The following is a 12,536-nucleotide window of genomic DNA, read 5'->3' on the forward strand; positions in this document are numbered from 1 at the left end:
TCACCGAGGAGATGGTGTTGCGTGATTGATGGATTTTTTCATTAATTCGAATTTATCACTCGGGGGGTGCGGGAGTGTCCGGGGTACAATCACTCACTCACTGAATCAATCAATTAATCGATCTAGCTATCAATCAAAGCCTTCAACCGGAAAACAAAACAATTGAGTCCGGTGTGACTCTTCAAGGGTGATTTGAAAGATGTTTGTTGTTTTTTTTCTCTTTCTTCTTTCTACATACATTCTTGCTGCTGGAGGCTGTAAATTTCCCCAGTGTGGGACGAATAAAGGATATCTTATCTTATCTGGCCAAGAAGACAAATAACATCATAATCACGGTACAATGAATACATAAAAAAAAAGACAGTAGACATCAAGGCATTCGTTCCAAAGAGGACAAAAGAACAACAGTACAGTGTCAAACCCAAAACTGTCACTCGGCTACCAATTCAAACAGAAAACTGTCACTCGGCTCCCAATTCAAACAGAAAACTGTCGATATTTGACCATCCACCCAGAATGTAGCGCAGCAAGTACAGAACAAATAGATGTATTGCAAACACGGCAAAACAACTGCAGTCGACTGTATCGTAACACCCTGAGAAAGATTACAGTACACGATTTGCTTTTCATCAGGGCCCGGAAGATGCCCGTGCCCACTAAAAATGTTTTGTTTATGACAAGATTATGAAAGGTAATCAGTCCATTTTATCGTACATGACCAAAGACACAGAGCCCATTTTTTTATGGAGCAAAAGCAGCGATTGATCAACAATTTAAACCTGAGGTTTGTGCTTCCAAGCCAAAAATGTTTTTTCCGGGGCCATCTTGCCTCACCTTATCACGCTCTGAATATGAGAAAGGACAACAAAAGTGGGAGGCAGTTCAGTCTCGGACACCACATGTATAAATTGAGCAAGGCAGTTTGATGAATGTTATTGTTGAGCGTCAAACAATGTATGCAGTCAGGGGTTAAAAGCGGAGAGCTTGCCCTCATATGCCCAAAATACCCCCCCCCCCACAAGTCAGTCCACAGCGGCTTCATTGTGTCGCAGTCCAAATTAGCCCATTGCTTGTATTCTTATTCGACGGGTCCACGCCCTGCCTCAAGGACCAAAGGTGCAACAATGGCCGCCCGGCGGCTCCTTTTGGAACGTCAACCTTATCAAAACGGGACATCGGCCAGGCATTGATTCCGCCCGCGCCGCAGCTTGCATAATGTTTCCTGACTGTCGTAAAAAAGTTGAAAGTAAGAGATGACCACCTCCAATAGTTGAGCAATGATCGTGCCAAGCGTTGTACTTTGACATATCAAAGCAGCTTTGAACCGTCACATCCCCCCGGCGCATTTGTACGCTATGAAAGATCTTTTCTCAGCGCGTCGAGACCTTTTTACCTTCACAATATTGGCCTGAATTCAAAGAAAGCTGAGTCACTTCTCAGTGCTCGTCAGTGTGCTTGTCATTTAGCCAGCCAACAAACATTGCGTACATTTTTACCCGCCTACCCCCCCCCCAAAAGTATAATAACATAAATCAGTTAATTAAATACACTGATGGAAAAATACCTTTTGTCGCACCCAGTTGAAGTTTACCGTCAGAGTAGTGCCTCAGGAAAGTTTGCGAGCTTCATGCTAACACACAATGCAATAAGATAAGATAAGCTACAGACCGGTGCTTATCTTATCTTATCTTAAGATATCCTTTATTCGTCCCACACTGGGGAAATTTACAGCCTCCAACAGCAAGAATGTATGTAGAAAGAAGAAAGAGGAAAAAAAAACAACAAACATCTTTCAATTAAATGCAATATGAACACAAAATGGATACATCGCAGTACTATTTACAATTTTCCTTCACATCATTTAATTATTATTATTATTATTATGATTGTTATTTTTTATTCATCAGCCTGACAGCAGACAATACGTATGAATAAATACATAGATGCGTACAGTATATTCGTATATATGTGTGTGTGTGTCTACGTCGCAGGGTGCGACATTAACGGTGGCTTGATGGCCCGAGTTCACTATGTGGCCAGCTGAATTTCTCCCGATGGTTTTAAAATAAACGCAATGAAAAGAACGCATTTCTTTCTTTACGTTTATTCTTCAATATTTTCAGTTGTATCCGCTTAAAACGATCCATCGTAAGATAGAAAGCCCAGTGGGAAAACAAAATCTGTACATTGCGACATTGACAGCCAGCTAATTACAGAAGAGTACGTATGTTGTTTTTGCCTAGCGATCGTTGAAGCTTTTAGCATATTATATCGTGATCGTACCGGGTCACCAAAAAAGGCTTCATGACGTCTCCTGCTTCACATCAATTTCAAAATAAAAGAGCCTGCGAGAACTCGAGTGGACCTTCTGCCTTTTGAAGGGGAAAAGCCAAAAAAGTGACTTCCTCAAATGTAATTCTAGAAATGAAGTCAAACGGCATGGATGCTTGTCTAGCAAGTCTTGGACTACTCGTGACCGGCGTCATCGCGGGCAGATGCGGTTCGTTGTCTCGAAAGCTTTTGGCCACCGTGCTTGTTGTGTGTCAGCAAGTTCTCAGTGATGATGATGATGATGATGATGATGACTCACAATGTGGCTGAGCGAAAACAAAATGACGTCTTCCCCTTCTCACCGGTTTGTGTGAAGAAGACGCAAATTTTCTGGATGGCGTCAACATCATCGAGCTGGACTTCATCGCAAAATGGGAATTCGGGAGCTGGGCTACTCGGAAGCGAGCAAAATGATCGCAAATTTATCGCAGTGGACTAGAAAACAACGCTGTCATTTGGTGTCTTTTCTGCAGGCGGCGAGACGTCCGCCAGGGAAGGTGGCGCTTGGAATTTTTACCATGACGAAGAGACACCTGGACCCGCCGTCTCCCTGTTGTTTGTTTTGTTTTTGGCCCCCTGTCCGCCTGTCTCTCCGCTGTTGCCGCCACCCAGATGGAGGACAGATTCAAAAAAAAAAAAAAAAAAGACGACCACGACGACACTCCTTGGCTCTTATCATCTCGTCAAAATCAAGAACAATCTTTTTCCTGTCTGCCCTGCACCGATCGGGCAACCTCATCACAAACATGTTAATTTAATTTTGTTTTTTTTAACCTCCTTGTGGAGTCACGGTGTTGATTTTGCTTTTTTTTTTTTCCAACTTACTCATTTGAGGAGTATTCTCAGTGGAACTTGATGCGTGTTTTAATTATTTAAAAATGTCTTATTGATGTTGTAGCTGCTAAGTCGCCTTACATTGTGACGTTGTTTTTGTCGTACCTCGTGGATCTGACCCGTTTTCAACGATGACCTGACCCAGACTGAACTGGAGGTCCTTATCTCAGCGACACACTGGAAGCTTCCATTTTTGTTCACGATGAATCGGAAACCGTTTCTCCTTCTTCTCCAATGCCGACACCGAGAAGGACACGTGGGAAGGAAATGTTTTTTCTTGTCAACGCGGGAACTGAGAGATCTTTTTGGAATCATTTGAAGTTGGCCTAGCGGCTTTTTAAACGTTTAAATTTGTAAAAAAAAATTATTATTATTATTTTTTTTTTTTGGCCTCGCATCCCCGGCAGGCGAGGATGCGCTCCCCGGAACCGTCCTCACCCCCCCCATCGGAAGCCCTCCTTCACGGCCAGTTTGCCGGCTGGGCCTCCGGCGGCAACAACCACGCCGGCGGCGGCGGCAGCAACAACAACAACGGCCGCCCCGACAGCCCCGGCGGTCCGGGGGGGCTCTCCCCGGCCGCCTCGCCCACGTTGGCTCCGGCCTCCAACTACGCCCTGACCCTCACGCACGCGCACGTCCACGTCCAGCGCCTGTCGCCGCGTCCGGGCAAGGAGGCCCGTCTGCTGCTGCCCATGTCGGAGCTGGTGGGCTGCAGCTGCCCCCGTGCCCCCGCGCCGCCTCTCCTGGTGCTCTACTGGTACCCGCCGGGCAAACGACGCAAAGGGGTGTCGCGCCGCCGCCAGGTGAGGGCCTACCTGGCGGAGAGCAGAAGCGAGGCGGAGCGATGGTCGGCCGCCGTGCAGTGTTTGCTCCGAGGGGTGCCGGTCACGTCTGAAACGGGTGAGGATGCTCGTCGCATGCGTGCGTGAATGCGGTTCTTTTAGTCTTTGCGTGTAAATGTTGACTTGTTGACCGTCGAACTGGAATTTGTTGTTGAATTCGTCGGTAACGCGCTTGTCTTTTGGGGTCGGCCAGCCCTCCGCAAAAGTTGGCGGCTGCAGTTCGCTACAAACCTCTTTCCTCTTGCTTCCATTTTGATTCCGGCGTCATTTGTAAACGGGTGCTAAATTTAGCTTCCTGTCATTGTGACCCAAGACATGAAAGCATTTTTGAGGAAAAACGCCAACCGGCGACGGGGAGGTGGGGGAGGTGGGGGGGTCAACGCCTGAAATGGCTTGATGTCACTGCTACGTGTACTTTCATTATACTTTGCTAGCTGCTCGTCCCAATTTTCACCTTTTTTTTTTTTTGCGTCGCCTCGGCGCTTCCCCGGCATCTGCCCTCCTTTCCTGTCTCCTTCCTCCCTCCCTCCTTTGCCTCTTGAATGTGTCTAATCTCCCTCTCTCCTTTTGTTTCCTGACCTCAACCAAAACCTCCTCACCCCCCTCGCCGTGTATACTCCCAAGCGGCGATCGCGGCCGCCCTGGCCTTTGTTTGCTCCGCTTGTTGTTTGGCGCGGCGCTCGTGACGGGTTTTTGCGGTGGCCAGCGCGGGAGCTCGATTGCTTTTTTGTTGATTTGCGCCGGAGTGCTCGCGGATTGTCGTTATGTAATCCAAGATTAAGTGCGCGGTCGCATCATCTCCCCGAGCACTCAATCAAATGGCGAATCGAGGCGAGTCACGTTGAAATACGGCACATATCCCGTCGTCTTTTATCGACTAGGAGATACATTTTAGGAAGAAATGGCGCATTTATGTTGCTGACAAGTTTGTTGAAATGGATGTGAAATGACCACCAAAGCGTCATGACATCACACCCTCTCGAACTGAGCCAGACCACATGGAATCGAATCGCACTGAGTTGATTTCAAATCAGACCGTCCTTGAATCGTCTTGCATCCCGCGTATCGAAAACGCCTATCATCCTATCATCCTTTCTGAAGAGAAACATAAATGTGTACATATTCTCTCACTTGAATTTGAAAATCCAAAATGAAGTCCTCATTTATCCTTAAAAATGACATTAATCCATAATCGTGTTCTCACATCGTGAATCAATAAGTAATTCGTGTTTGACATTTTAGGAAACAATTCACCGGTGAGCAAGTCTGCTTCACATTTCCATGGTTCTGGGTTTGAATCTCTACCCGACTGTGTGGACTTTCAATGTTCTCACCTGGCTTGCGTGGACTCTCTCAGGTTAAAATGTTGATTGTCTGTAAGATTTAACGTGACATCGCTACCGTTCAGCCCGATCGGCACATACTTGATTCGCCTGGCCGAGCAACCGCAACCATGATGCGCCAAAGAGTCTTTAATGAACATGAAATCCTTATTTTAGGGATGTGTGAGCTCACCTGAGAACGTTGAAATTCCACACACACCGCGGTGCACTTGTGGGGACGTATTTTAACTGTGTGAAAGATGAGGTTACATGGGGGAAAAAAAAGCTCTCTGTTTGGAAGTAGCAAAGTGTTGAAACGTTGCATTGAGCATTTGACACTTCTGCCAATTTATGCCCCCTCCCCCGTTTAAGAATTTTCCAGAAGGGTGCACTTGTGGGGACGTATTTTAACTGTGTGAAAGATGAGGCTACATGGGGGGAAAAAAAGCTCTCTGTTTGGAAGTAGCAAAGTGTTGAAACTTTGCATTGAGCATTTGACACTTCTGCCAATTTATGCCCCCCCCCCCCACTCCCCTGTTTAAGAATTTTCCAGAAGCCTGCTACCTCGTCCCAGGCGACTACTGCTGCTGGTCAATCCCTTCAGCGGGCGAGGACAGGCAATGCAATGGTGTCAGACGCACATCCTGCCGATGATCAGAGAGGCCAACATCAGCTACAACCTGATCCAGACAGGTAGCGCCACCACGGCAAATGGACCCCCCCGTGAGACTTTGCCGATGTTGACCAAGTCGCCCGCCGCGTCTCAATTTGCCTCAGAGCGGCAGAACCACGCCAGAGAGCTGATCAGGGAAATCTCGCTGCCGGAGTGGGACGGCGTCGTCATCATTTCTGGAGATGGCCTCCTGCACGAGGCGAGAACGGAAAAAGGGGGGAACGGGGGGGGACGCGTCACGGGAGGCGTGTCCGTGCTGATGCGATGCGCTCTGATCCGGCAGGTTATAAATGGCCTCATGGAGCGTCCGGATTGGGAGCAAGCCATCAAAACGCCCGTTGGCATTCTGCCTTGCGGCTCCGGCAACGCGCTGGCCGGGTCCATCAACCACCACGCAGGGTAGGAAACGTTGCAGCGTCGTCGCGACGGCGGCGTCAAAATACGGCGGCGGCAACATTGAAGCCCTTTCGCCGGCATCTGCGTTGCGAGTCACCTTTTATCACGCGCGCGTTAGGTTTGACATGTGCCTTCGGGAGCCTCTGCTTTTGAACTGCTGCTTCCTGCTTTGTCGCGGCGGCGTGCGGCCCATGGACCTGGTCTCCGTGACGACCAGCCCGCCCGCCACCAACAACGGTCGGACGGCCCCCGCCGTGCCCAGGAGGCTCTTTTCCTTCCTGTCCGTCGCCTGGGGATTTGTGTCCGATGTGGATATCGAAAGTGAGAGGTGAGCAACAGAAACGGTTGACAAATGGGTGAAGAAAATCCCGGCGTAAATTGCTCGAAAAAAAAATCCAAGACATAAAAAATAACGGGGGGGTTGAGAATATGCCAACCCACGGGTGCCGAACTGCGAATATGCAGGAGTCGGCTGTATTTTTACACTGTAATATCACGATTCGCCACTAGATGGCGCTTGTGTATTTGGCCCTTCCACTGCCCACACTACAATGTGAGTAGGCCTAATCTTTTTATTCGTATTTTTTGTCCAGATTTCAAATGATGCTCATTTTAAACGCTGAGTGAGTTTTGTGGGTTGGGGGGGGGGCCAAATGATCGGTTTTGCGCCATCTTTGAATGCATCTTTGCATCATTTTTATGCAAAGGAGCCTTTGCGTTTGGGAAAGAAAAAAAAAATGAGAGTGTGCCATTTCAAGTCCTTGTCACGTGACGGCAGGTATCGGGGCCTGGGCTCGGCACGTTTCACCCTGGGCACGCTGGTGCGCATCGCTTCCCTCCGCTCCTACAAAGGTCGCCTGTCCTACCTCCCGCCCTCGGCGGCGGCCTCGTCACCCGACGCCACGCCCCCGCCGCCGAGGAGGCCCCTCTCCCGAAGCGTCACCGAGGGCCTGGAGGGCTTCTGCAAACCCCCCATCCATCGCACCTCCTCCGACATGGGCATCAGCGAACAGCGGAGCCTGCGGCGGGGCGAGGGCGAGCGGGAGAAGGAGGAGCGCCAGCGGCAAAGAGAACGGAGATGCCGGCGAGCCCGGGGAGGCGGCACGGGCGTGGTGAGGGCCAGCAGCCTGATGGAGGACAGGGAGAAGGAGAACGAGGGGGAGGTTGAGATGGAAGAGGCCAGGATGAAGGGCCAAAGGGGCGACTGCGCCGCGGGGGGTGACGGCGGACCGGGGCGGATCGGAGACGAATGCCGCGACGAGGGACCGACCGAGGACGACTCGAGCGAGACGGAAGAGGAGGAGCGCCATCAGGCCGGCGACGGGCCGCTCGTCGGAAAGGGCGAGGGGGGGGTGCACGGCCAAGAGCTTGATGAGGGCTTGGAGGCAGACGGAGGCTGTTTGTCCTATCCAGATGGACTCCGGGAAGTCGGACGGGCCGTCAGGAAGAACTCTGCTCCATCCGGCCAGATTGCTGACGCTCTGTCGGCTCAAGCCGACTCGGATTGCGCGGAGGACGCGGACCTGGATGGAAGCTACTACCAGAGAGAGGCGTACCCTCTGGATGTCACCCGCGAACGAGCCCTCACCATCTCCTCCCCCTTCCGGCGCCCCCTGTTGGCCTACAAAAGCAGAGTCGCGGACCAGAACCAGAACTCGTCGCGGCCGAGGCCCCTCTCTCTCCTGCAGCACTCGCACTCCAACTCGCTGCCGCCCAAACTCCCCTCCCTGTCCCTCTCCCTGTCCCCCACGCCTCCGTCCTCGCCTTCGTGCGCCTCCCCGCACTCCTCGTCCTACCTGGCCCCGCGCCCCAACACGCCCGGTTCCGCCTCGCCCTCGCCCTCGCCCTCCATACGCACCTCCTCCTCGTCGTCATTCAGCTTTGACGTGGTCGAGCCAGCCGGAGCCCTGAAGACCCGTCCTTACGTCACGCTGCCTTTAAATGTCCCCAGAGATGACCTTTTGCCCCCGCTGGACCAACCGCTTCCCACGCGAGACTGGGTCACCATCGAGGGGGACTTTGTCCTGGTTTTGGCCCTTTACCAGAGCCACCTGGGAGCCGACCTGCACGCCGCGCCGCAGGCCAAGTTCGACGACGGGCTCATCCACCTGACCTTTGTGCGGGCGGGCATATCCAGGGCCACGTTACTGCGACTGTTCTTTGCCATGGAGAGAGGAACGCACCACTCTGTCAGCTCGCCCTACGTCAGCCACATTTCCTGCCGCGCCTTCCGGCTGCAGCCGCTGTCTTCGCGCGGGACCCTCACCGTGGACGGCGAGCTGGTGCCGTATGGGCCCTTGCAAGCGCAGGTCAGTTGGATTATACCCCCAAAAAACCTGATTTGGGTTTTTTGGGGAAATGGTCCCACAAATTCCCTTTGCGGTGGTCCGCCATTTTCTTGCGAATGGAGTTAGCGCTTGCGTGTTTTTTGACGCCTTATTCCTTGCGTTGCAGGTTCATCCCTCCATGGCGCGCCTGATTGTTGGCGACTCGGGAGTGCAGGTCACCAGGTTCTAAATCAGGAATTGTTTGAAACACTTCTGAATGATGTCCCTTCTGTTGCTGCGTATGCTCCGAGAGACTGAAATAACCTCGCTTGCACAAACGGGTTGACGGGGGAAAAAAAAGGGATAACTTTGCCGAGCCGTCCATCGATAGAGCAGGAATGCAGGGATTCATTGTGACATTTGATTTTATTCGATTTTTTTTTTTTAATGGAGGAATGCAAACTGCACCGCATTGCACAGCTGCGGGGTTACGCCAAGCGAGCCCGCAGACGCATGAACACTGCACAGCCTGGAATAACGAGGGAAGAACAATCGAATGTTAGCTGATTTTGGTTTGTGTTCTCCCCCCCAGCCCCCCCCCCCAACAGAATCTGCATGATTTGGGGCCATGTGTACGTGATGGTATGCATGCTCAAAAGCACTACCGATATTTTTTGCCTTACGAGGGGGTGAGAAGAACATTCAATTGACTTTGCCGACGACGCTCGACAGCAGCACCACGTCGGCTCTTCGCTGGTTAACAAAGTTCATTTCACTTACTTTACCTTCAACAGTATTTGATGTCGACATTAGGTTGCACTCAAGAATCCTCTGGAGTGCTTTGAAGGTTCTTTATCGCGCAGTACATGAAAGCCTCTTTCACACGGAGCCGGCAATTTATCCACCTCTTAGCGAAGCGGGCCGCCATTATTTGCCAACAGCGCCAGGCTGTCTCCGGCAGCGAGCGCACCGAATGAGTGCAGGCTGGCGCTAACGTTTATACTTTATGTCCAAAATTGTAAGTGTGAAAATAAGCGGTGCACTCGTCGTCGCTTTTTTTTTAATGACAGTACTAGGGCGGCCCAGTGGTCCAGTGGTTTGCGCGTTGATCTCACAGTGCTGAGGTTGTGGGTTCGATTCCGGCTCCGGCCTCCCTGTGTGGAGTTTGCATGTTCTCCCCGGGCCTGCGTGGGTTTTCTCCGGGTGCTCCGGTTTCCTCCCACATTCCAAAAACATGCCTGGCAGGCTGATTGGACGCTCTAAATTGTCCCTAGGTGTGAGTGTGAGCGCAAATGGTTGCTCGTCAATGTGTGCCCTGCGATTGGCTGGCGACCGATTCAGGGTGTCCCCCGCCTACTGCCCGGAGACAGCTGGGATAGGCTCCAGCACCCCCTGCGACCCTAGTGAGGATAAAAGCGGTTCGGAAAATGAATGAATGAATGAATGAATGACAGTACTCCACTGAGAAAATATCCAAAAATGATGTCAATTCCCAAAAGATAAACTGACAGTCCTACAGTAGGAAGTAAAGAAAAACAGTAAGCGCAAGTTGCCGCGTTTTAGGGATTGCGGGATCTTGCCGTGACTATTTTTCCCCCACACCGACTGTTTATGCAGAGCAATACGCGCCAGCCAGAAGGAAAGAGTCGCGTCCAAAGTCTCGGATCAATTTCACACGTGGACAGAAGAAGAAGTGAAACGAAAGCGACACAACCGCCTGTCTGCGGTCAAAAAAACATTGTTAGCGACTTTCACATAGCCTCCCGCCGCCGATGACGACAAATCGTAAGCCTCCCGCCGTGTTGGAGGATGGACACGGCTGCACTTTGAATCGCTTTATTGAACAAGGGTAAAAGAATCAACACGGGTGCGTCACCGTACCTGGCCTGCTACTCGCCACAAACCGCCGTCAAGTCACTCGACGCGGAGTGGCTAACAGTTTAGCTAACAAACGGCTAGCCAAACTCTCATTCGTGAATTCCAGTGTCCCTCAACGGGCCAGGCCTCTTGACTTGTCGAAATCACACATTCACGGACGCCGAACCAACAGTTTTGTGTTTGGAAATGACCGCAGGGTTACGACACCTTGACGATCGATGCCATTTGTTAGTATTGTGTGTCAGCGTGGAGCTTAGCGGACGTTCAAAGTGACGTTGTTGCTTCAAAATGCACATTTCACGAATCCCCTTTGGTAGTCAACGGATCAAAAGCCCCTCTTTCATAGAATCGTTCCACATCTGTCAAATATGACGCGGGTGGTGAAGTCACTTGAGTTTGCTGCTTCAGTTTCTCAAATTTTCGCCCGCGAGTCAAACTAAAAAAATGTGCCGTGCGATAGCTCCAATCTCTAAAAACTCATCCCTTGTGTCCCACGTAAGGAGGAAACCGGACCCCTCCTTCCCCGTATTGCTTATTATACAGAAGCGCAACATTAAAAGGGACGGTCGGGTGATGCTGCATTTTAGAGGATGTGCGAAAGGCGCTAAAATCACAACACTAGAATGCACACTTATCGTTTTAAAGGTGCCGGCGTACTTTGCAAGAAAGAAAGCACTAGAACAAGTACCTTAGACCCGATGCGACAAAAAAAAAATCATTTGTCCATTTGTTTTTAATGATCATTTTTAGCTGGGAAAGTTGAATGTACAAACATTAAAAACAACACTTTTTGCGTGTGGGGGGTGGGTGTCGGGGGTTCACAATGACGGGAAGTGAATTTGACTGAGCATTGACAACTGAAATCCTGTTCACGTGTCAAGCTTTGCCTTAAATGACCTCACCGATATTTTCAGATGAAATCAAACAACAGGGAATGACAATTGATGACCTGCTTGGTGTCGATGGAATTATGAGACCTGCTGATGAACTGGTCAAATCAATAACGCGTGCACTGGATCAAACCGTCAAGAACTGTTTGGGTCCCCGTCAGCACAGCGCATGTCCTGGTCATGCCTGGAGATATCAATGCCTTTTGTTTTTTAATCCAGATGAAAATCTTGACGGGCAAAAAGTGCACGACACCGTTTCACTGCTCATCAGGCTGCTATTTTGCTTGTTGGATTCTGTTTTGGTTTTTTGTTTATTTGTGCACAGTACAGCTAGAGTCTACCACAATGAAGTAGGGTTGTAATAACACCACATAGAAGAAGACTATCACCACCATATCAAAAGATTTTTTTTTAAGATTGACCATCTTTGGATGTCGGAATGGAACAAATGGATTGGTCTTTCAATGCCTGTTAATGCCATGCACTCGTCGACAGTGACTCTGCTCGTAAGAAATTGCATTTATTACTAAAATGAAGAAGAGCATATACGCTTACTGTGTACAGTTCATAGTTGTGTGTTTTCAGTAAATGCAACTGAAAAACTGCTGTGACTTGGTTTTTCTCAGGTTATCGGGAATGCAGCTGCTTCACTACTGCAATGACACCACACAAACAAGAATATAGCACTGCTATTATACAGTTGATGTTCAATGTGTGAAAGTAGTACCTCTTCATGAAATATCTAGAGATGCTATTCCCGATGAGTAAATGACGTAAATGTGTGCTGATGTCTATGGGCGTGTCAACTCATCCATCGTTGACCGTGGGAGTTCTGTTCCAACAAGAACCCGTGATCAGTGATATCCGCTAGGTAGTCATCTTTATTTTTCACAATGATCACAAATACAATACTGTATTGAATGAAACCAAAGATTAAACCTCTTTTTCACACAATGCAATGTAAATAAATTGCTCGAAAAAATCCGTGAAAGTGTGAAGCCATGCAAGATGAACCGTGTTATAGCGAGTGATTACTGTATAGCTAGCGGGAGTTCTGTAGGTTGTAAGTTTAGCGCTGACGTTGAAACTTTAAGATTTCATAT

The 12,536-nt window shown here is 49.8% G+C and overlaps 1 protein-coding gene across 1 annotated transcript; it reads left to right on the top strand.

Annotated features, from left to right (window-relative positions):
- The first annotated feature begins 3,552 nt into the window (after positions 1-3,552).
- sphk2 (sphingosine kinase 2) lies at positions 3,553-12,037 on the top strand. The gene is made up of 7 exons (XM_052065916.1): positions 3,553-4,065; positions 5,873-6,022; positions 6,107-6,201; positions 6,286-6,401; positions 6,517-6,726; positions 7,177-8,707; positions 8,853-12,037. The coding sequence occupies exons 1-7, from the start codon at positions 3,579-3,581 to the stop codon at positions 8,913-8,915; spliced, it is 2,652 nt and encodes an 883-aa protein (XP_051921876.1). The 5' UTR covers positions 3,553-3,578; the 3' UTR covers positions 8,916-12,037.
- Positions 12,038-12,536: the final 499 nt, after the last annotated feature.

The sequence above is a fragment of the Hippocampus zosterae genome, chromosome 5 (assembly GCF_025434085.1).
Source record: "Hippocampus zosterae strain Florida chromosome 5, ASM2543408v3, whole genome shotgun sequence".
Classification (NCBI taxonomy): Eukaryota; Metazoa; Chordata; class Actinopteri; order Syngnathiformes; family Syngnathidae; genus Hippocampus; species Hippocampus zosterae.

Coding starts and splice junctions, on each gene's coding strand:
- sphk2 (XM_052065916.1), top strand. CDS start 3,579: ATGCGCTCCCCGGAACCGTCCTCACCCCCCCCATCGGAAGCCCTCCTT. Junction 6,202..6,285: donor GAGATGGCCTCCTGCACGAG/GCGAGAACGGAA, acceptor CTGATCCGGCAG/GTTATAAATGGCCTCATGGA. Junction 6,402..6,516: donor TCCATCAACCACCACGCAGG/GTAGGAAACGTT, acceptor CGCGCGCGTTAG/GTTTGACATGTGCCTTCGGG.